We start from the raw sequence: 25,286 nt of genomic DNA, 5'->3' as shown, positions 1-25,286 counted from the left end.
GTTGCTCAGCCACCCCCCCAGTAATCAGCACAGCCACGCAAGACCCCGATACACACAAGTAGCCAGCAACAAAAGAGAACCCAGAAAACATTGACTACCGGACTGGATCAGACCAACTACTTCTGGCAAATGTCCCTTTGTATCACACACACACACGCACACGCACACGCACACGCACACGCAGGAGTCAGTGTGGGGAGTGTCACTAGGCCCTGGCCCTTTTTGATCACGCCACTATGTCCCGCTGGTCAGTGGCAGGGTCATAGTGCGGGGTGGACCGCCCACAGAATGATGCATATCCTGGCCACTCAATCGTTCCACTGGCTTGGGCTTGGCCCAGAGAAGGCCAACACACATGAAGAATAGCTCTTGGTTGCAGCCGCACTACACCCAACACACAATGGTTTACGGTTGGTTGGAACCTTGTCCTTTAATCAGATGCAGTGTTGAAAAGGTTTGGCTTGTAGCAGTGGTTTTCCAACTGCGGGTTGTGACCCATGAGTAGACAAGTTGATTTGAAGTTGTGCGTTGGCCCAAGACATATTTATCTGCCCATATGCATTGTCCATTTTTTATTTAATCATCAGTATATTTATATTTGTAAGATTGAACAGGGGAATACTGTGTGGATGAACAATATACATTGTGAATCATCTAACCGATGCCTATTTTACTGCAGGAAATATGTGCGTGCTAGTACCTCCACCAGTCTTGTGCACCAGTGTGGGAACCCCCAGCTCATAGCACACGCTACGCTAAGCCTAAGTGACAGATGGACAACGCACGCACTTGTTCCGCTCGACTCGCTAACAGGTGTTTTCCCATCCGTGTTGCAGGCAAGTACATGCAGATGATGAACATCCTGAAGCCCATCGCCTTCGACGTCATCCACTGTGTGTCGCAGCTGTTCGACTACTACCTGTACGCCGTCTACACCTTCTTCGGACGCAACGACATGGTATGAAGTCACTCCCTGCTGTCGCTTCTGCTCTGCGTTTCACAGAGCTGCCAGGGTGCATGGTTCTGTTGGAGTGCGCAGAGCGCAGATTATTCAGGACTCGAGATCCAAGTGCGGTCGCAGAGTGCCACAACACTTTAGTACGCTGAATCCCGCTTTAGTCTTTTATCTTTTTTTTTTGCCTACTTATCCTCACACCCTTTCATTATGTTCTTTAACTTGGCTTAAAATTTCAATTTAATGCTAATTTACCCTTTCAACTATACTCTTCACTACGGTTTTCGTGAAACCTTACTCGTTGTGCACTTATTGTGCTTTATTCGTTGCAAAAGTGTGATGCAGAGTTCAAAATCCCCGGCCTTTGAAAAATATCAATCCTCTGGAAAAATTTGTTTGATGATTGCTTTCGCTGAAATGACCTTGTCGCTTGTCCTCACAACCGTCCCATTTTGCATATTGAAGTGCAACTTGTCCTATTCTTGCTATTCCCATTCATCCTATTCATCGTTCGTTTTGTGTCTGATTGGGCAAAATATCCAATAAACCTCTCATCCTATCGTCCTTTCTTTGACACTGCTCAGCAATTTTCCAATTTCAGTGCAACTTTATTCAGTTGATGTGTTTAGTTATTTTCTACTCACACACTCGCTGAAGGCTGTCAACAGTGCACAAGTGGCACTACTGTCCCTGAAGGGGAGTTAGGGAATGAGTCACGGTGGCAACAAACCCTGATTCCCTCGTCCCGTTGAGTCGGCAAAGCTTGTTCGAGCAGAGCCCGCCACCACTGCCGCTGTCAGTGTTGCTCGGCGTCGCAGTGGAGATGGTAGGAGAATGGACAGCGCTGTTGCAACTTGTCAGATTGTCAGGGCCTTTCTATTATTTTATTTTTTTTATTTATAAGGCCTGAGCGTATCTATATCTATATATCGTCGCTCTCTCTCGGTCTTTCTCTGTCGCTCTGTACTTGTATCTGCCCATGAGGCCACTCTACGTGAGACGCCGATTCCCCCATTCGCTTCATCCGTCGAGCTGCTTATCTTTAGCCCTCGTGTCTATTTGGCGTTTTTCATCATCATGCAGTATATGTAATCGTACCTCTCTCTTTGCTCTTCTCCTCCTGTTCCGTGTCCAAACATCCTCTTGCAATTCCACCGTCTCTCTCTCTCTCTCTCTCTCTCTCTCTCTCTCTCTCTCTCTCTCTCTCTCTCTCTCTCTCTCTCTCTCTTCCCCCCCCCCCCCCCCCCCTCACTCTCTCTCTCTTTCACCGTACCTCATTATACGTTATTGAATCCCAACTATCCCAATAATGGGCTCGCTGAATCCACGCGGAAATGATAATATTTTCATGAATATTTACCCAAAAGGAAAATCCCCATTGTTGTGAAATTGTTATGCACATATGCCCGTACTTTGACCTGGGAACATCCCTCCCTCTCGCTCTCCTTCTGTGACCCCCCGACCCCCCCCAGCCCCCCATCCCCCGCTGGCACAGAGCTTGGGGTTCGCCGAGTTCTTGAGTGGTGAATATAACGAGCGCCATTAATAATCCAAAGGGTAAATACGTCATTATGTGTGTGTGTGTGTGTGTGTGTGTGTACTGGCGCTGTCGCACCGCGAGCGCTTGAGATGCATTAGGTGCGAGCCACTTCAAGTTCTCCATCTGCATCAATCATCTGGCCTGCAGAGCACACCAGGAGGAGGAGGAGGAGGGAGGGAGAGAGCCGGGATTACAGCAAAATAAAAATGCTTATTAGAAGCCCATCGATTTTTGAGAAAGATGAAAAGTTCCCCACTGAGGAGCCGTGGAGCTCCTCGAAAGCCCCCCCCCCCTGTGCCCGTTCCAAGGCTGGCACGGGCACCGCGCCGAGAGGCTTTAGGGAGGAGCGGGAGACGGATGGGCTGATGGGGAGAGGGAGGGATGACGGGAGAGGGAGGGAGGGGGGAGATGAGGAGAAGAAGGAATGAGGAGAGAGAGAAAGGGAGAACTGAGAGCGAAAGAGGGAGGTAGGAGTAGTGCTAGGTGGGAGAGGTGAGGGAGAAGGATGGAGGAGAGAGGATGAGATATAGCGGAGGCTGCTGGGAGCAGATCGTGGCTACATGCCATTGTGTTGTCACGAAAGGTCGGGAGGTGTAAGTGGATGGCGGGAAGATGAGAGGGAGAAGGGGAACGAGTGGAATGCGGCCGACTTGGATGGATGGGCTCTCTGGGAGATTGTGATGTTTGTTGTGTGTGATGGCCGCAGGATCCGCGGTCGGCCTTCTGTCTGCGGCGAGCAGGACGCTGCCTAGTGGATACCATCAAGCGACAAGCGTCGTTCGTTTTGTGGCCTCCGGTTGTCTGTTTTTAAGATTTAAGCCAGCAAAAAGCTGCGGTGGCTGTATATGTGTCTCTAGCCGCATGCGATTGCAATAACCGACTCAGACAATAAGTCAATGGCTTGGCCGCCAAACCCCTTTATTCACTAAAACTTTGGAGTTAAGTTGTAGCCGATATAACATCACCCAAATTGTTACTATGGTGGTGATTTCATCTCAGGGTTACTTTGAGGTTTATATTGTATCACCATGCAATTCAGGTGACAGCGTGTTCAGGCAGATCGCCATGACGACTAGTGACACTCAGGTGTCAGCGAGCCCCTGAGTCCCTGTTGTTACCAAGGATGGGCTCATATAATGCTCAGCAAGACTGTTTATTCAGTGGTACTGCTGCCCATGGCACAGGACCTTATTACACCAAATAAATGTTCCACTCCCCCATTGGCACGCATACAACAGACTATCCTTGATGTTCCTGCAGCTGCAAAATCCTTTCTACTCTGACTTACGGCTTACGACCTTATGGCTAAGTCTGTGAAACATTATCATGTCCCTGCGTTGAGACATCTGGGACGTTTCTGTGTTGCGAAGGCAACAGGCAGTGCTGACAACTGTAAATACACAAGTGATTACTCTATGATTTCATTGTGTACTTTTTCGTGTCCTTACGTTATGGAACCTGTACATAATATTCCTAAAGCTGAAAAAAAAAAAAGGATCCACATCCACCACAGATGGCGGAAACTTGAATTTAAACTCAAACCGAGGCGGACAGAATGCTGCAGTCCTGTCATCCACGCCCCCCCCCCCCCCCCCCCCCATTACACGAGACCTCACCAGTGAGCTCATTTTCCAATGCACCTCGCCTCCGCCGTCTCGCTGCTGGCTTTGCATTTCCCCCTCCTCTCCCAAGCTGTACTTCTCCTTGGAAGCCAAAGCCTTGGATGCGTGTGCCCTTGGTGCCCGGCGGCTCGCTCCCTTTGACAGAACACGCTCGTACACCCAGCGCTGTTTAGGTCTGTGTCCACCGTGATCACACGCTCTCGGCCCCGATTAAAGAGGGCCAGGTTTTGTAGATGATATCTCATGTCTGATTTGTGAGACTAGCGTTGAGTAGTTTGTCAGAGGAATTAATATCCCAGCGGGCTACTCAGGGGGTCTGAATCGCAGCCCAAAGGTTTGGTCCGATTGATTAGTTGAGCTCTTAGTTATTACAGTCTCAAAGGGCTGGAACAGGCAGATAATGCTAGCTCAATGCATTTACATCTGTAGGCTAAACATGGTTAGATCCCCAATGCCTTGAATCCTACTTGTAAGCATCCTTCCGCAGGATATCCGCCCACTTGTTCCTTCATTTCCTGACTCCTTAATGACCAAAGGAACAGTCATTATGTTTGTCCTAGTATAGACACGGTGTGTATACGTGTGATTATGTCCGTTGCCATGCCCTTATTATTATTATTATGTATGATGTAACATAATATCCTCCATGTCATCACATGTGATTCATGCTCTGTGTGTGTATGTGTGTTTTCTGTGTCCTCTCTTTCTGGCTGCTATGGGTCTCGGACAGCCCGCCCCTAGCCCGTCTCTGCTCTCCCAGAGCGGCAGAGAGACGGTCGGGGCTAGGGTGGTGGGACCTGCCTGCCTGGTAAGAGAGAGCGTAGGCATGGGGGGGGGGGGGGGGGGGGGAGCACCTGGCCCTGTTCACACTACGGCATTTTCATGTTGTCTTGGTGGTCCGATGGCAAACAAGCCGCTCTGAGAACAGATCTGAACGCACCACAGGCACGTTGAGGACACGTTGGCCCGATTGGCCCGGGCCGCGTTTGGAAGGGGGGGGGGTCTGGGCCCGCACAGCGCCACATTCTTTCGGCGGTGTGTTGTCCGCGAATGTGTCCTGTGTGGCCACATCGATTAGTCAACTGACATCCTCTACGTAAGCAGAAGTACGTACTCATCCGGCTTCAAATTAAAAGAAATCAAAATGATCAATTCACGTAAGATTGCTTTGTCTAGGACACATTCCGTATCCGTCAAACATCTTAATAATAATAATAATAATATATTTAATTTGTAGAGCACTTTACATTCAGAAATCTCAAAGTGCTATCTTGAGCGAATTGGTTTGGGAAGGAATAGCCTCTAGAATAGTCTGTATTTATTTAAGATCTTATTTAGCTTTTCATTTCCGGAAGACTTGCTGCCTCAAATTGGTTAAAAGAAAAACACATTTGGTCTTTGCAAAAATAAACGATGACTGCGTTCATTTGCATATAGAGCGGGGAAGTTTGATCCAATCAGAAGTGGTCGCTCGAGTATGCATGTGGAGACGCATGCTCACAGCTGGTGTCAACGGAGACACTTACTTGGCGAGCTGTCACCTGTGAGCAGATCGCCCAGGACGCATGCTAATGCCAGGTGTGACCAGGGCTTACGAGAGAAACTCCACGGGGCAGATTGTTTGCCACGAGGTCATCCTGATTTTGCCCTGAATGCCCCTTAAAGAAAAAACCCTTGACATGTGGTCGGCTGTGGAGAATTGAGAAGGTTGGAGTCTGATGAGCGGACCCTGACCAAGAAAAATAAGAAGATCAATTAGATATCAAAATCCAATCCAATGCTGTACATTAAAGTCTCAAATGTTTTGTCATGATGTGGTTTGGCTGTGCATTTACCCTCTATACTCACGGTCACCTTCTCCTTCCATGTCTATTGTGTGTGTTTCTGTGTGTGTGGTTGTGTGTGTGTGTGTGTGTGTGTGTGTGGTATGCATTGCATTCTTTTGACCGCTGTCCCTCACCGTGTCTGCCCACCTGTGTGTCCCCTGTAGAGTAGCCTAGGAGAGACACATGTCTAAACATGATGTAGCCATAGTGTTTAGCACACCTGCCTCATGTGTTGATGCGTTGTAAATTGGCTAACTGTGTGTGTGTGTGTGTGTGTGTGTGTGTGTGTGTGTGTCACAGTACGAGTCGTCAGGTCTGGGTCTCATCAGCAGCAGATTGAGAACTACCCTCAACCGCATCCAGGAGAACCTTATAGACATGGTAAGACCCTTTCTGTTCTATGTCACGTCCATAGCCTCTTCTAGAACCCTGTTCTATCTCTATTCTCGCTCCCACTCTTCTATCCTTAACATAACGTTTTTTCATCCATCTATCATGTATCGGTCTTTGTGTGTGTGTGTGTGTGTGTGTGTGTGTGTGTGTGGGTGTGTGGGTGTGTGCGGTGGGGAATGGGAGGGGGGGGGTGGTCTTATTGTCTGAGTGGATGGTGTCCATGACCTGTGTGGTGACACATAGCATTATGGGTTATCATTATGCCTTTGCTGCTCGACTAATCTTCTCTCTCTATTTTTTGCGCCGTCTCTGCCTATATGTATCAATGTCTCTCTGACCAGTAAACGCAGACACACACAGACAGCTCCGGGCGATAGTTTCCACATAGGACACACATTAGTGTGGGTGTGGGTGTGTGTGTGTGGGTGTGTGTTTCTGTGTGGGTGTGTGTGGTTGCACAGAAATCCCATTAAAACTCCATCTTTCCCCCTCTTAGAGGTCTTGATCCTCGTGTTAATGTTCCATGGCAACAACCCGGCACGTCCCCTCGTCTCCACCCACCATTATTTCTTTGGTGCGTTTTGTGTCAGCCAGCCTTCTGGAGCTGCTGTCAATACCGGTTTACATCTGCTGCGTCACCAGGGCTACAGGGTGTCACTCACCGTGACTGGAGGGCCATTAAAAAACACATACATTCAGAACTGTGAAGAATTTACAATTACATGCAAGTTGAAGCTGGAATTTAATTTATAGCTAAGGTAGGCAATTTATTTACCAAGTCATATGCGTTGAATCAAATGAATCTAATGCTCTGACAGATATTCTTAAAAAAAACGTTAATGGTGTATAACAGCAGGCCTGTTATACGCCCGTCTAATTATATCATTAAGCCCGACGGGAAATGATTGGATGGCCTGTGATAGGTCTACCCACCAGGCCATCAGCGCACGCTCTGCTTCGGCACCCACTGCGCATGAGCGTCTGATTCATCCCCGGGGCTAGGCAGTCCTAGCACCACCACCAGCGAGCCAGCCATGTCTTTGGGGGGAGAGGCATTGGAGGGAGGCCTGAAATGATGTCTGGGATGTTTTCGCTTGGATACTTTCAGATTCTTGCTTACTCTGTCAAGTTCGCACAAAATTGCCTCTCCTATCTTTAAGTCTATAAAGCTGTGTCATTTCTCAGTAACCATCTCCATCTCTGAGCACCAGAAGCCATACAGCTGTACTGGGATTAATTTTTAACAATCTGGCTTGGATAACCTTTGGCCTGTTTTGTTTATATTTTACATGCAAATGACCCTATTGTAAATGTATGATTTTTGTATCGTTTTTGTTGCTCATTCACTCTGAATTACATAAGCACCATCTAGATGGAGGGTACGGAAGCTTCTCAAGGTGAACCTCACTGACATCCCAGTGACAGGTTCCCGTGGTAATCATCGCAGCGTCGCTGCATGGGTCCAGCTCCAGCCCAGAGCTTATTGTACTTCACACCACAGAGGGTGAAGCAAGGGCAGAAAGCCTGCTCTTTTTTTATTGCTCTGTATAATTGATTCATTCATTCCCCAGACACACGTCCCAACCTCGTTTGACATTTATTTTTTAACCATCACCCAGAACGCAATAGTAAAAATATTAAAGATTCCAAGCAGGGAAATCCATATCGCAAACCCACCATAAAAAAAACAACCCTCTGTGTTGTGTGGATCCTCTGCGGGTCGACTTTGCTGTGGTGGAATGGCGGGTCGTGACGTCACAGACCGTCCCCATGCAGCTCCGCGTGGCAGGGAGAGAAACAAATAAGATGGGCGACACCAGGAGCTTCTTCCTCACCGGAGGAGGTGAAAGCAGTCAAAGACGGCGGCGCCAGCACTCCTCACAGAGCCGATCCTTTCTGCTTTCTGCCCTTTACGGCTTTAGGCAGCAGTGTAGCGTAGCCGCTAACGTGGGTTGTTGGTTAGCAGCATGCTAGTTGAGAGTGTGGGGGCAGCACAGAGAATGGGGGGGGGGGTCCATTCTCTGTGCACCGCGATGTGCCAATTCTCTTTGCCCAGGGAGATGAAGGGGTTTTGATTCTGTTGAAGAGAGAGATGAGAAGGATTCACCAGGTAGAGATAAAAAATGGTGGTTGAAAAGGTGTGTGCGTGTGTGTGGTTGACTGTGGAGTTCTTTTTGTGCGTGGGACATCTCTATGGTGATGGCATGACTGTGGTCCTGTCTCTGGGCTTGTTAGCAGTTGCCATGTGATAACATTAGGCTCGGCTCTGTATATGTGTGTGTGTGTGGGTGTGGGTCTGTGTGTGTGTGTGTGTGTGTGTGAACTTAAGAGAATCAGGGGATTTTCTAAGGAGGCCCAATTGCATTTAATTTACACACGCACGCACGCACACGGACAGACACACACCCACAATCTTGGCTTAATGTTATCACGTGGCATCCATTCCAGACTGACTGATTAAGAGCTATTTAAAACGCTCTCCAGAGGTGGCAGAATGAGCGAGAGGGGTAAAGTGAGAGAGAGAGAGAGAGAGAGAGAGAGAGAGAGAGAGAGAGAGAGAGAGAGAGAGAGAGAGAGAGAGAGAGAGAGAGTGGGGGGGGGGGGAGAGTGGGAGAGAGTCATGCTCGTTTATCCCTGAAGTATTGCCAAAAGCTTTTAGACCATCTTTCCCACAGTGCCATTTTAGCTCATCTTGATAAATCATTCAGTTGGCCGCCCATCGAAACACGTTATTTTTTTTATTATTCTTAATTCCATTCCTCTGCCCAGCCCTCCTCTCTGTCTGCTACAGATACCCCTCTAATATGAAACACACACAGGTCGCAAGCACATATTATTCACCATCAATTTCACACGCGTCCCGTTCACACCGACGGGAACGGGAAGTCGGGAATTGGGGAGTTGATGGTCTTTTGTCGCCGGCGCGAGATGGTCGATAGAGAAACCGTCGCGTTCATTTCCCGATCACTCGTGCCGACGCGGTTTTGCCGCGTGAATTCATCACCCGTCATTTCCGATTCCCACCGTCTGATGAGATGCGGGGGCGTTTGGATGACCAGACCCCTCTCACGTTTACACTCATCACATCCCTGCCCTGCATGTAACGACACAGACACACACCCGCCCACACGCGCATACAAAACAGCAGCGGGTGTCGATCTCATTTGTACACGCACATTATCAAAGTAAACGCACGCACACCAAATTCCAATTCGTCCCACGAAATCCCAGAGTTTCTTTCATCCAGCACCGCCCGCCGCCCGTCACGTCGTTATCCCCTCGGGATTAGCTCATCGACCGGTTGATTCCAACCGACCAGGCGGTGGTAATTACTCCCAGTCCCCCGACGGGGGGCCGGCAGGCAGCAGACCCGGCCTCCGCCGTGACGGCTGGGGACCGCGGGTCGTTTAGCCCGCCCCGAGCGTGGCGCGGGGGGGGGGCGATGCGGAGACACCAGAAGGAGCCTCTGCCCTGGCTTTCCCGCTTGATGGTTCCAATATCTCCTGCATATCTCGGCATACAGATGGTCCATGTTCGGTGTGGTTTGGTCGCTCTCTCTTTGTTGTAATGAGCTAGTAGTTTCCGCATCGCCGTTCGGAGGCGAACTATTACTGGTCGACATGCGGCTCGTTGCCTGGCCTTTGAAATACTTTGGGGTTCAAGTAAACTCTCTCGGCGACACGGAGTTACTTAGGAAGCTGATTTGACTAAAATGAGTGGACTATAATGTATGAAATTTAAGTAAATAGTGGTGGGCTAGCGGAGCTCTTTCACTGCGACGCCATCTTGCTCTGTCCTCACTCTCCTTTCTGTTTGCTTGCTTTCAGCGGACTCAAAATATTGTCCGCTGAAAGCAATACTCTCTCTCTCTCTCTCTCCGACCCAAAAACCCTCTCCCCTGACAGTCCTTTGTTCTATTTTTCTTCTGTCTCTAAAGTCCTGGCTTTGAATATGTGTAGCGGGGAGCAGCGCCGGAGAGCAGTGGGTCGTCTTCTCCGACGCTCCTTCTAGACCCCGGGGCCGTTCTCATCTCGGCTGATAATATCTGTCTGCAGTTTTCACGCTGGTATTATTTTGGGAATTCATGCAAGAAATTCCTTTGGTGGCATCAGAGTCCCTCTCCATGACTCATTGCATTCATACCGTAGCGTAAAGGAGGGACTGCAAACCTTTGCGTTCATCGGTAGCAAACATGGGTTGTGCAAACCTCATGCACCTTGCAGTCCGGTCACGCGTCTTTTTGTTACGTCGGTTTTAATCTAGCACGAATCTGCCGGAACTCCCAATTAGTACGGCTAATCATTTGCCAGTGTCACGCTTAATAATAGTTCAGTCCTTTTTGGGGAGGTCTCTGCCTGTCAAGGAGACGGCGTCGTGCAGCCTGCCTGCGGCCGTAGGGTCGCCGCCAGACGGGTGATCTGACGGGACAGCCATTAAGTGCCATTAACAGCCATCACTCAGGCAGGGGGGGGTAACAGACCATGAGCCCGAGCCGTCCCACCCTGCTCCCTTATTAAAGCTGTGATCTCTTTCCCCTGTTGGCATACTTTCTTCTTTTTTCTTCTTGTTTTTAAACTTTATCTCTTCCTTTTTAAATTTTATTTTTACTCTTGCCTTGTACCCCATGGCCAGCCTTGTCTCTTTTCTTTTAATTTACTTTCTTCCAATTTCATAATGTTCCCTTCAACTTTTTCTACAGAGATCTAAAACTGTCATAGCACTTTACTCCCATCCCTTCTTAACTTAATTTCCCTCCTCCTCTTCCCTGTGGTGATTATCTGCGTGTGTGCTGATTATATCCCACCCATTTGGCCACTCGCCTCCAATCTCTAAGTGGCTCACCACTACTACTCACGTCTGGTCCTGGACACCACCGGCTTTTCTGATTGGCTGTGACGTTGCAGGCACACGGCTTGTTATCTTAGTGCTGAAAATAAGTTTGTGATACCCATGGTTGAATGGCAGGCATATCGGCGCATGGGACTACACCTTGCTGTGTGTGTGTGTGTGTGTGTGTGTGTGTGTGTGTGTGTGTGTGTGTGTGTGTGTGTGTGTGTGTGTGTGTGTGTGTGTGTGTGTGTGTGTGTGTGTGTGTGTGTGTGTGTGTGTGTGCGCGAGCGCATTAGAGACTAATGCTGGCTCATTAGTTGGTGTATTGATATTCAATTCAGTCTGCGGCAATGGGGCTTAGAAGGGGATCGGAGGGCTGCATAGGAATGGCGGTGATTTCCCTGTTGACTCTCGCACTGTTACAGCCAGCGTGCCATAGCAGCACACTGAAGAACACACTGAGAACCACGGGGCCGCTCGAAGGACACAAAAATAGCAAAGCTGTATGCACAGATAAGCCTAAAACGTGCTCGGAGTGATGCATGGTCCTTCTTGAACCTCGATCTCGTTCTGTACGCACACACTCACACACTGGGGTGGAGGTGGGCAGAGGTTTCCACACTTCCACCCACCACTGTCGGGGATTGACCAGCGGGGGGGGGGGGGGGGGGGATTATCCCAAAGCATGTGGCTGGGGGCTGAGGTTTTGGCTCTCTTAACTTGGCACAGCCGGCTGCACCCGACTGGCACAGACGGCCTCGCTCCTGGCGGGATTTGCGCTTGGCTGCCAATCGCAGCGGGCAAACACACACACACACACACACACACACACACACACACACACACACACACACACACACACACACACACACACACACCCCACCCCACGCTACACACAATCATTACCTCTGTGCTTCTCGGCCGAGGACCTGTCAGTGTCCGCTCTCTCCCCCCCCCCCCCAGCCACCCCACCACCCACGTCAACCCCACCCCCCAGTCCTTGCTGCAGGGTAGTGCCGTGATCTCCTGTCCGTCTCCCTCCGTCTCGGCCTGCCAAGGATTTCAGCCTTCGCCAAAGCCGATGTTCAGCAGAGAGGGTGGATCATAAGGGAGGGAGCCAGCCCAGATTGTTGTTCATATTGTGGCTGGCAGGGCTACGAGGGTTCTGACATTTCTGCAGGGGGTCTGGCTGATGGTAGTCTCTGGTGTTCCCGCATCGGAAAACACCCCCACACTGACACTGCAGAGGCGCACAGTATACATACATACATACTGTAAAGGCATACATGCAGTACACGCACACTTGTACCGGCACATGCTGTACACACACACGCACACACGCGCGCACGCACGCGCACACACACACACACACACACACACACGGACACACGTATAGACACATACACACACACGGATAGACACATACACACACACGTATAGACACATACACACACACCCATAGACACATACACACACACACACGTAAAGTCACAAACACACACACCCATAGACACATGCACACACACCCATAATCACATACACACTTACGCACTCAGACACACATACCGTTAGGCACATCTGTTATTGTCTATGAGTGCAGTGCTGGGAGCTTGACCATCTATTGACCAGGGTGACTACATGTCACCTCCGCTCTAACGAGGGCGCAGCTGCTTCTGATGCACACGCTCTTCACGCTCCAACGCTTCATCCGTCTTCAAACTTCTCCCAAAGTGCTGTGTGATGACTCACTGCAGCCCCCCAAAGTAAGAGGCTTGGCTGAGAATGTTTTCGCCGACGACACACTCCGTAGCCCCCCCCCTTCCCAGGGTCTTACTCCCAAGAGGAGACAATTTGTATCTCGTATGCAATACCGGCAGCGGCGGCGATGTTGCGCCTCTGCACCAGGTGCCAGGGGACCGGTGGTGGGACACACAGCCCGTCACACACCACACACCACGCCTCTAATTCCGGTTGACACTTATCGAATGGGAAACACGTTTCTCGGATAAGGACGGATGACAATTGCCGGCGATGGGATCCCCTTGAAAGTAATTTCCTGACTCCCAAGACACATACCCCACACACATCTCCCTCCCCCCCCCCATGCTTGGCACTGGGGGCCCTGGGCCGGAATAGAGAGGAAATAAGCCATCCACCCCGCCGACTGATTGGGAGGCATTAGGACAGATCGTCACCATGCGCTGCTTAGCTGAAGGCTTGCGTCGCTTAATGGGGGATTATTGACTCATAAGGCTGTCAGAGTTCAGCAGCCTTTGCGGATGAAGAGTCTCCGTTTCGGGTTAAGGGGTCTTGGGGAAACTTGAATCAACTATTTTACAATCTTTTCCAAGAGTTATTTTAATCAATCCAATTCTACTCAATTTGGCTTGGCTGTGCGGGTATCTTAGTTGTAGCCGCTAAATAGGTGTTGGGTAACCAAAGCCCTGATCCAGACGGTGCTTAGGAGATTAGGAGAAGGGCTGCCCACAAACAAGTGACCTGACTGACACCCAAAGCAACCCCACCAGCACGGAAAATAACGCAGTTTCAGCAAGCAGGAACGGCATGCCTCAGCATCCTCCCCCCTCCGAATGAGAGCCAGAGAGACCGAGGGTTCTGAGTGCAAAGTCTAATTTATTGGCCCTGGAATTCCGACGGCGGCGGTTTGAAGTATAAACACTGGAGCACCAGAGGGCCCGGGGACACCTCCCACTGCCAAAACCATCAGGAACACCGGGCGGCTCCCGGACCGCCGCCGCAGGCCCTAGGAGGGCTGTGTTTCGTGCCATTAGGCTGGAGGGGAGGGGAGGGAGGGAGGGAGGGAGCTGGTGGTGGTGGTGTTGAAGGAGGCTGGAGGTCAAGGTGGCGAGATATTTATTTCCAATTTCTGCTGCCGCAAGTATTTGCTGTTTAAGTGGAAGATTTTCTTCCCTCCCCCTCAATAATACCCATCGTAAATTGAGCAATGAAACAAACCCTAGTAAAAAACAAACGGCCAGCTCTGGCTTGGATGAACACACTCCCTGGGAACGGCTCCCTGCGGACGCAGAGGGCCTCCTCCGTGTTGGAATTCTGGACCAGCGCTGCGTCTGCCTATCCTCACCCTAAGCATCTGTGAAGGGAAGATTAGACATCCCACTGGAGCACGGCGGTAAATGACAGAAACTCATTATACTTCCTCTCCTCGGAGGGAAACGGCAACAACCCAGCAACACGCAACGCATACAACTCTATCTCCCTCGCTCCATCTAATTAAAACCTTTTTATTTTTCGTTCAAACGGGCTAACAAAGATATCGTGTCCCTCTGTGCTTTGATCTGCGTGGGGGGAGAATTCCCCTGTCAGAACTACAGCCGTGAGCCCGGTCTGTAATTATCAGCAGTCTCTCTCCTCCTCTTTCTATTTCTCTTTCTCTCTCTTTCTCTCTCTTTCTCCCTCTCTCTGTGTCTCTGTTTGGTCTCCGGCTCCCTCATGTCTTAGCCTGGGTAGTCATCCCTCTCCCTGGGCAACTGTTGTTTTCACGGCCACTTGCAGTCTCAGTCATGACACACATAGTGGGAAATCATTGCTACTTTTGATGCCTTACTTTGCCCATGGGTTGTTATTTTTGGCCTGAGGTATTATATATGTGTGTGTGTGTGTGTTTATTTTTATATATATATATCACTTATTGCATCACCGATGTGTTGCCCTTTAAGGAGGTAATTAATGTTTTTGAACAACACAGTTACGGCTGCTATTGAGCCATATCAAAACTGACATTTGAGACTCTTGGGGGGGCAGTTTGTTTGGCAGAATAGCAATTGCCAAAGGACATCATTCAATTATGGTTTGGCCTCCGATGAATGTTCGACACTGTTCTGCCACGCATTTATTCAAGCAAGAATATTCAGTGCGGACGTTTCCCTCTCGCACTTAGTATTCTTCCTAAAACTGTGGAAGCGTCTTTTAGGAGTAGCTACCCTCTGCCCCCGAATCCAAAGCTCTACCCCTCTCCCTCGCTCCTTCTTTGAGCTGTGGAATGTTTTTTATACCTGTGTAAACCGCATCAATCTTCAGCAGGCCACGATCTTGTCGTCAGCTCTTTCCTCACACCCTGAGATCTGATTGATTATAAACCGGTCGATTCCCGGCGGGGAGTGAGAAAGCAGCGTGGTTGAGGTTTGTGAGCCTACTCGGATTATATATCATCAAGATGTAACTGCATTTAGTCACATGGGGACATATAGTTTGTTGCAATGGCAGATGGCTAGAGATGTATGAGGACAGTAGAACCAGGGATTGATTGGTTGATTGTCCCATGGTTCTGTTGTACGAACAGAGCATGGCTCAGAGACGTGAGTGACATAGCTTCTCCTTTGCTGGACTATTTTCGACAGAGAAATCGTCCAGGAGACGTAAGGGGGAGGGACATTTATCTGGGGGGCCGGGGTAGATTTACTAGTATTTAGTTATTTAGCAGATGCTTTTATCCAGAGCGTGAAAGAGTGGATAACAAATATGAGGGGTCTTGCTCAAGAATGCCTAAATCGATTAGGGTTTGAACCCAGAACATTTGAGCTGCCATTCGAATCCCTTGACACAATGTTATCCTGCCTTAGGATTGGCTGGGAAAAGCGGGAGTGGCTTTTGACATATTGCATACTTCATCATAACAAAAACGTTATTAATAATCAAATTATTATTTATTAAGGCGATTATTTATTAAGATCAACAGGGAACCTGTCCACTAAATAGTTATTACTCCAGCCCAGATGTTGACCGGTGATTTATTGCTCATAATTCCAGTGCCAGTACTGTTTCACCAGAAACTTTTTCTTCACTATGGGTTCTCTTTGTCATCTGCTGTTTTCTGGAAAAACATCCTGAAATGCTTTATTCTGACATCCCACTTCTATCAGAGATTCAGTGTTGGATCATTAAACCAGCCATCAGTCATAATAATTACACAAAAGTTAGCATCGATATCAGGTCGAGCTCAACTGGTAGAGCATGGGAGTAACACTTATTGCTGTACGCACAACACATCAATTAAATGTTCACCAAATGGCATGCAAAATATTGCATGTATTATTGTTAGCAATGAATTCAGAGGCAAATTTATGTAGTTTGAGATTTTTTTTTTTTGGGGTTAGTTGAATTTAAGAATATGCCTGCCATCGCTTGCTCACTCGTCTTTTCACACTAAAATATGTAAAACCAAGAAGCAGGAAAAACGTAGCCGTTTAAAAAATAAAACTTAACATTGTCCCAAATTACACCATTGAAATCCTATTCTTGGCTCACTGCAGGAAGACTGATTGTCCCGACTGGAACTTTGGACCCACACAATGTCTCGGAAAGTTTTCTTATATCTGACAATCCCTCTTCATAGAACGAAAAAAGTACCAATAAATTTGCTTTGGTGGTGCTTTTTCCCCAGGATTATCTCTCTCCAGAGAACATCTGCGCTGTGAGTTTTATAGGGAAGCATATCTTATATTGACAAAGATCATAAAAGTATTAAGGTTTTACGACCATGGAACAGTAAATTAACACTACTGAACTGTGAATAAAGAACGGCGGTTAAAGACATACCTTTCTTTGGTACGTCTTGAGTTATTTTACTCACCAAAGGAATCTCGGCCTTACTCATGTGTTTCCAAATACCGTACCAAGCTAGCATTCAGCTCCCAGGCACACTGTGTTACATTAGTCCAGTCAGCACTTCCCACCTCTAGTACTTAATAATAATTAAAATAAGCCTTTCCCTGGAGATTGTGTTGCACATGGGTTTTAATTGCGAGGCCTTTCGGTAATTTATTTGATAGTCTTCCCGGCGGCGCTGTCGTATTAGCGGTGTGTAATGTGTTTTTAAATGAAACCCATCAGTACTGAGAGATGAATTCAGATCATGCCACGATTTCCGTTTACTTTATTTTGTGGGCCCTCATTTTCGCTTTTTCGATTTCCTCGGAAGACCACACAACGCTGACTCTCGGACAAAGCTCTGGGAAACGGCCCCGGGCTCGGAAGGAACGCGATGAGCGAGAGACGGGCTCGCTCCCTCCGCTGACCTTCTTATGTGCGCTTCACAAAGGCATTTGTAATTAGCCCTCGGGGCTGATCGGTTAATTCTCCAGAATAGCTGCTTTATCTGTGAATCTGATTCATATATGCTGATACATTGTGCTTTGATGAATCGTTTTTATAATGTTTTCTGCATCGCCTTTGGCTTTTACTAGGCAGCAACTCAGCCGCTTTTTTCTTTTTAGCAGAAGCAATCGTCGGCATAGTGTTATTGAAACTCCGTTATTCCAATCATGGGTGGCTTGTGTGCGAGAAATCCCCACCGTCTTCACAATGGAGTAACCGCACTGCTGGCTAAGCACTTCCACCTCATGTATTTGTGTTTATTTGACGGTAGCGGTGAATAAACACCATTCATGCCTCTCAGATGGACGGATGTGTTGTGGAAGTGCTCCTATCTGCAGTTTGTTTGAATTTTAGGCAAGAATGTCACTATATTGGTAACAGAATCACACTTTTATAGCCACACACTCTTCACACATCACGTCTGTACATAGCAACGGATATAGATGAGGGAAGGACGTCGGCTATGTCGATGGCATGCTGCTCTCTGCCACACAAAATGGAAGTTCTTCTAAGCCTCCACAAACACGCGATTGATTTAAAAATCTTTTCCATTTCTGAAGAAAAAAATTGCTTACGTATTGTACAAAAAATAATTAATCCCATATACTAACAAGCTCAATTATGACAGTGGAAGACTTATTATCTCTAACCCCCCTGTCTATATAACATGGTTTGCTGGCATTTTCAACTAATTGGGTGTATTTTCCATGTAGCAAACTCATTTGTCTTGTGGTCGGACGATGACATTAAACGCATGCTTCTCTGTATCTAGCTCAACACTATGATTTCCATTGCGTAAACCTTGCAATTGTGGTGTTTACGATAATCATTTTTTAATTGTGACTTACAACTTGCATAATGTTTTTGCGGCCTTGTTCCAGTAACGACCTAGCACCTAGCAACCCCCGATGCAATGCTTCTCCCTCTCATTGCAACGTAATTGCCAAAGGATTATGAAGACAAATAATAGAAGGAAGTTAAATCTCTTATTTCTGGCAAATGATGTACGGAAAGTAGTAATCGTTTTAATCTTGTTCTCTTTTGATACATCTGTGCGGAAATTTTTTGAAAGGAAAATAAATGCAATGAGAACCTACAAATTCAAGCCGTTGGCATGAATTCAGTTCTCTGCAACAGGGTTGAACTCCCGCGGCCTCAACACTTGGTGTGATTTAGGAGCACTGAAGGGCAACAGCAACACAATATGTTTATGCGCTTGCGTCAAACCCTGTTGGCTTTTGGGAGCATACATTTGTGGATAGACAACATCTAATTAACATGAAGGAGACACTCCAGGCCGGCTGCTGCCTTGGTATGCATATTAGCGTGCATCTCATCGCAATCCGGTGTCAAGGTTACATCTAAAATTGGTGCAACCTGTATTGTTTGACTTCAAAACTTAGAGAACTTATTACTGATCACAAATATCCCCTCACAATCTTTTCTTCAAAGCCTGATGCAGGACTGATCTCTGTGAATTGAACCAGCTTTGTTTTTAATCGGTACACCGGCGCTGACCCTTGTTTAACGAGTCAAGTGGTCATGTTCTCATTGAGATCTCCTCAGTATGTGGTGCAGTCTTCTGGCTTGCTCATACATGTCAACGTGCCAACCATCACTGTCCTTTGGCCCTTTGCAGGGAGGGTTCTTTTATTGTTAACCGCTGCATCATTGCATCACTCTCCTTTTAACGTTCATCGGTGTCTCTCGACTGAAACAAAGTCAAGGTTCCAGTCCTTTAGTGGAGTAACACATTGATTTGAGTACAATCATACCTTTTTGCTGGTCCCATGTGGCGGACTTTGACAGAGTAACCTTTAGTGACTCACGGTTAGTCCAACAAACATTTTTAATGCGTGATTAAATGATTTTGTAGTTAATTACACATACGTTCACACACACACACGCACACACACACGCACACACGCACGCACGCACACACACACACACACACACACACACACACACACACACACACACACACACACACACAAAGATGGTCCTCCCCCAAGGCCTTTATGACCCCAGTGATGGCCATTGATCGTACTGAAGACCTGTGCGGTTCCACAGTTTACCCAGGTGATTGGCGAGAGGCAAACATCACCTCGCTCAGTAGGATCTTCGGCCCTTATGGATTTTAATAGCCTCGGGTGTGCGGCCGGTATTGTCATGATGGATTGCAGGCCATTCGTTTAGCCTGATATTAAAAGAAAGGGACACGCAGATAAGAGAGTAGGTGGAGTGAGAGAGAGAGAGAGGGTCTCATGTAAAACAAGATTATTTTTGGCCATGCGATTTCTGATAAAGTATGTATGAAAAGTGCATCAAAGAAAAAGTGTTGCGCCCTTGAATGAAAAGTGCTACATGAATAAAGTTGCCTTGCCTAAATGTGCTTTTAGTCAACAATCAAAAATTTGGCCAAGTTTGCACACTTGAATGGGTTTCTGCTTTATTTCATTGCTTTTATTTTTTTCAGGGCTAACTTTTTCAGTCTCTCTCTCTTCTCCCCTCCCCCCAGGAGTCCTCAGGGGAGAGCGCGGGGGTCCACGGGCAGGTGGAGGACCGAAAGGAGAAGGTGCCCACCCCCCACCTCAGCCAACTGGTGGTCCTCACCAAAAGTGGGACCCTGTATGGCTTGGCTCAGAGGGTCGTAGCAACAGAGTCTCTGTGAGTAAAACGGACTAGTGTTTAGTCCTCGACCTCAGGTGGATTCACAGTTTATTATTGAGGGAGCAGGGTGGACCTCAGCCACCCTGCTCAAGGATGCTCTAGATGGGCCGGGGACGTTGGGGATCGAACCCAGTACCCTTGAGCTGCGGGCGGAGCACCCTAGCCACTACACTCTCCCTTCCCCCTTCCTGCAAACCATCCTCTTGGAATAACCCTAACCCTTCTTCCACGGTGCTTATCAAACATTAAAATCAAACCTTTTTCAAACTATTCTGACAGCAAGCGAGGCGTGTGAAAAAAGCTTCACGTGGGAACTTTGAATGGTTTCATAAATTAATGTATAAACCGTGTGTGTGTGTGGGAGGGGTGGTTGAGTTGGATGACTCCAGTAGACGCTGAATAAATATACATAATTAGTCTCAATGAATCATTGTTATACGCCCAGGGTATCCTGGCAGCTTGCTTTCAATCTGCTCTCGCTCTATATCTCTCTGTATCTCTCTATCTCTCACTCTCGCTCACACACACACACACACACACACACACACACACAGACACACACACAGACACACACACACACACACACACACACACACACACACACACACACACACACACACACACACACACACACACACACACACACACACACACACACTCTGCATTCATTGTTGGATACAACCAATCTAGATCAAGGTTGTTCTGATTCTCAATCTGACATCTAATAATAATAATAATAATGCATTTTATTTATGGGCGCCTTTCTTGACACTCAAGGTCACCTTACAAAATCAAATATTCATAAGAGCAAGCAAAAAAACAACAGCATAATAAAACAGTGTACAAGAGAAAAAAGTGGGGTCATTCTAGTCCCAAGAATGCAACTGACCTAAAGGTAGTATGCTTGTCTTAATAGATACGTTTTAAGGTGAGATTTGGAGCGTTGGATGTCATGAGGAAGAGAGTTCCAGAGGTGGGGGGCTGAATGGTCTTGACCCCATAGTAACCAGGCGAGCAGGTGGGATTGCTGGGGGAGAGAGATGGGCGCCGGCAAGAGATGTTACGTAGATGGAAGCATGCTGACCGAGGGACATTATTGATATGGGACTGGAGTGATGGGGTGCTATCCAGGATGACGCCCGTCTCACAGTACGACCGGTCGGACACAAAGAAACATATCTGATACAAAACAACAGAGAGCAAGAACAAGGTGGAGAACTAAAGAGCACACTCCCTTTACACCGACGCATGCCTGCTCTCTGCCGCTAGCATAGGAAGAGCAGAACCCCAACATTGGCAGCGAGGCCCACGGGTAACCCCAGCCTCTGGATCCTCAGACATGTCCAGCATACAGTGGCCGTGTTGTCCATGCTGCTAAAGGTCACGACCTGTCCAGCGATGTAGCCCATGGAGACCAGATTAGAATGGGAGGGGGGGGGGAGGTGATGATGGGGTGAGGGAGGAGCTGGTGATGGGGTGAGGGAGTCTTTGTAAAAAATTCAGATCAACGTTAAGGGCACTGTGAGGTGATTGTTATCATTGTTATCGTACTACAATCAGGGACTATAGCACGGTTTATCTAGGGTTGTGTGTGTGTGTGTGTGTGTGTGTGTGTGTGTGTGTGTGTGTGTGTGTGTGTGTGTGTGTGTGTGTGTGTGTGTGTGTGTGTGTGTGTGTGTGTGTGTGTGTGTTTATTTAAAGGTAAACACTCACAAGTACGTCTTCTGTGTGATTTCACCCGCAGGTCCAATAAAATAAAAGAGTTAAAGCACATGTTGCATTTGCAGCAAGGCATATTTAACCGTTTAACGAGGTGCTTGATTAAGGGTTTAACGACGCAAGCAGGAGCTCTGACAGCACTTAATTTCCTTTCCGTTACTTTGTTTTCGTTTCGTACTCTACCGCGGATTCTCCGGCTGCTCTGGCCGAGTCGCCCCGTGCAGAAGCTGTTTATATTATAGAGCTTTCCATGGAGCTAGTACACGAGCCCAGCACGCCCCGTCACCTCCCCTCCACCCGTCACCTCCCCTCCACCCGTCACCTCCCCTCCACCCGTCACCTCCCCTCCACCCAGCCCCGTCACCTCCCCTCCACCCGTCACCTCCCCTCCACCCAGCCCCGTCACCTCCCCTCCACCCATCACCTCCCCTCCACCCGTCACCTCCCCTCCATCCAGCCCCGTCACCTCCCCTCCACCCGTCACCTCCCCTCCACCCAGCACCTCCCCTCCACCCGTCACCTCCCCTCCATCCAGCCCCGTCACCTCCCCTCCACCCGTCACCTCCCCTGAACCCGTCACCTCCCCTCCACCCGTCACCTCCCCTCCACCCAGCCCCGTCACCTCCCCTCCACCCATCACCTCCCCTGAACCCGTCACCTCCCCTCCACCCGTCACCTCCCCTCCACCCATCACCTCCCCTGAACCCGTCACCTCCCCTCCACCCATCACCTCCCCTCCACCCATCACCTCCCCTCCACCCAGCACCTCCCCTCCACCCAGCCCCGTCACCTCCCCTCCACCCAGCCCCGTCACCTCCCCTCCACCCAGCACCTCCCCTCCATCCAGCCCCGTCACCTCCCCTCCACCCATCACCTCCCCTCCACCCAGCCCCGTCACCTCCCCTCCACCCAGCACCTCCCCTCCATCCAGCCCCGTCACCTCCCCTCCACCCGTCACCTCCCCTCCACCCGTCACCTCCCCTCCACCCAGCCCCGTCACCTCCCCTCCACCCAGCCCCGTCACCTCCCCTCCCCCCGTCACCTCCCCTCCACCCAGCCCCAACATGCCTCATCTGGAGCCCGAGTTAGCAGCCAGAGCATGCGTACAGATCCTCCTCCTGGGGCCCCTGGCTGAGCATGGAGAGCACGCTGACACCCAGAGGGACGTGTCCTGGGGCAGGGGCAGGGGCTGGGCCGGGTCGACCTGACATTTAGTGTCTTGTCGTTAGTCTAATCAGTGAAGAATGTCGCTACTAATTGTTTTTCCTCTCGTCATTCAGAGCATGTGTGTGTGTGTGTGTGTGTGTGTGTGTGTGTGTGTGTGTGTGCGCGCGCTCGCAGGTGGGTGTATCTGTTGTCAAGATGTGTATTTGCCTTCCTCCATGCGGGCAGACTTATGGTGCTTGATGATGGCTCATTTATTTAATTGTTGATAATTCAACTAAAGGTTCTTGTTTAATAATATGGGTTCAAGATGGACATCCGCCACTTTCCCATGTTCTCTCTTGCTTGTTCTCTCGCGTCCCCCTTTCTTCCAACAGAAGAACAAACAACCATCTTACCCAGAATCCCCCTGTAATCAAACAATCACGACAATAATTGGCCATACATCGAAAACCACACAGGGAATATGAATGCTATTTTTTTCTATAGGAGCGACTCAAATGGAGGTATAATATAAATATATACCTCCATGATAGTTCTGCAACGTCTCCAATGACAAGCGACCCTAGATGGCCGTTACACGTCAGCGGTGTACCCAGGTGTTCACTCTTCATGTGGAGCGGCTGTTTTATGGTTATTTAATACGCTTAATTTGGTTTTCTCATTCAACCCGAGCGTAATTGTGTTGGTTGTAGCCCGAGATCCTCCAGAATACTATCATTGTGTGTACGTTGTGGAAGTGTGTGGGTGACTCACAGAGCGACCTTTCTACCCGGAGCTGCAGTAACGATGCCGGTTGAACTCTTGACGCACTCGGGGAAACTCGCCTACGCTGAGCCCCGTTGTGAATGTTATTTCATATATTCAGATATAATTATTTAAATCTTGTCACAGATGCGTACAAGCTCCTAGCTTTGAACATATTACCAATGGATGGAACGTCTCAGGCTCTTCTCAAATGTTCTCAAAGAACAAAACGTTATTGATGTGTGAGGCATCAGCATTATAACAAATATATATTTATAGATATATACAAATGCATTTTTTGTCGGTCACAGAACACTCTCAGCTGAAGAAAGCATCAGTTGAAAAGGCTATCATGGTGATTGGATGTCTTTTTTTATTTTTGATCTAACAGGGTCCAAACCTCTAAAAGGATGTTTATGTGTTTGTTTGTGTTTGTCAGGGTGTTCTTGGCAGAGCAGTTTGACTCTCTGCAGGCCCATCTGGACAGCATGATGCCGGCTGTGAAGAAGCCTTTCCTGCAGCAGTTCTACTCCCAGGTACGACACAGATCCCCCGATACCTCTGATGTGATGCCTAATGGCTTTCCGTGGTTGTGTGTACACCAGTGGCGTTATTCAAGCGTAACAGTGTCTCATGGGGGGGTTCATCGCTGGATCAGACTCAGCAGTATCACCCATGGTATTTACTTTTTGGTTGTGAAATTTGGCTTAATTCACTGTTTTTTTTATCAGGTAGGAGGTTGCTATTTCATTCATTTCCAAAGGGCTGTTAATAGAGTTGAGTGCATTAAAGGCTACGAGTATTGTACAGTACAATTGCATATGCTGATTGGCCTAGACGAGAGACAAGAATATACAAAGTAACACAAATACACAAAAGTCCCAAATTCAGTTTTTCTGACCTGTAATTTGTGGATTAGGAGTTGGGAGAATCTACACGCAGACTTTTTCCATTTAGTCTTAAACACACATGTATGTACTTAATTTTTTAATACACTTTTTGTCTTTTTTATTTTCTCAATGGAAAATCTACTGCTGGTTGAAATACTGGCCATTTATTATTAAGTGAGTGCTGCATGCAGCGCTCAACTATTGTTCTTCATAAGTTTTATTCTTTATTTTGTTCTTTCTTTCTTTTGTTCTTTCTTTCTTTCTTTCTTTCTTTCTTTCTTTCTTTCTTTCTTTCTTTCTTTCTTTCTTTCTTTCAAACCATTTAACAAATCTACACACTTGTATCTTCAATAATATCTAAATCCCTTCACTTGATTTAAGCGATTCAACGTTTCTTTATGTCTTACTCTATGTGGCTTTATTAAAAAATATTTTCAACCTCAATTTGTACTACAGCACTCACCGCATTTTCTGCAGGAAATGCATTTTCTAGTTATTTTTATTATTCTTAATATTTAAAAATATTGTAATCGTGTCCAAGAGAGATGGAACCACAAGTTCTGTATTATGTTCTGTATTAATTATTATGGTGTGTTGCATATTCAGCATACGTTTAATACGTCTAGCTTGGCATTACCAGCGCCGTGGTTCTAATCAGGCTGTGATTGGACTAGCGGACAACCACAGAGGACTCTTCAGGGACTCACATCTTGAAAACCTCCGTCTCTGTCTCTGTCTCTCTCCCTCTGTCTCTCTTACACTTCTCTCTCTGTTTCTGTCTCTCTTTGTCTCTGT

General features: G+C 48.0%; 1 protein-coding gene across 3 annotated transcripts in view; it reads left to right on the top strand.

Annotated features, from left to right (window-relative positions):
- The window catches only part of vps50 (VPS50 EARP/GARPII complex subunit), a 101,525-nt gene that overhangs the window by 64,686 nt on the left and 11,553 nt on the right, over positions 1-25,286 (top strand). For 2 of the 3 annotated variants that reach the window (XM_060044284.1, XM_060044285.1), the window contains 5 exons: positions 837-958; positions 4,848-4,925; positions 6,244-6,324; positions 19,820-19,968; positions 24,041-24,137. In XM_060044284.1, the coding sequence (XP_059900267.1) occupies positions 837-958; positions 4,848-4,925; positions 6,244-6,324; positions 19,820-19,968; positions 24,041-24,137 (527 nt within the window). The remainder of the gene's footprint in view (positions 1-836; positions 959-4,847; positions 4,926-6,243; positions 6,325-19,819; positions 19,969-24,040; positions 24,138-25,286) is intronic. The other variant, XM_060044286.1, reaches the window with a different exon arrangement.

Source organism: Gadus macrocephalus, chromosome 22 (genome assembly GCF_031168955.1).
Source record: "Gadus macrocephalus chromosome 22, ASM3116895v1".
Taxonomy (NCBI): domain Eukaryota; kingdom Metazoa; phylum Chordata; class Actinopteri; order Gadiformes; family Gadidae; genus Gadus; species Gadus macrocephalus.
This window is presented reverse-complemented; position numbering and strand designations above follow the sequence as displayed.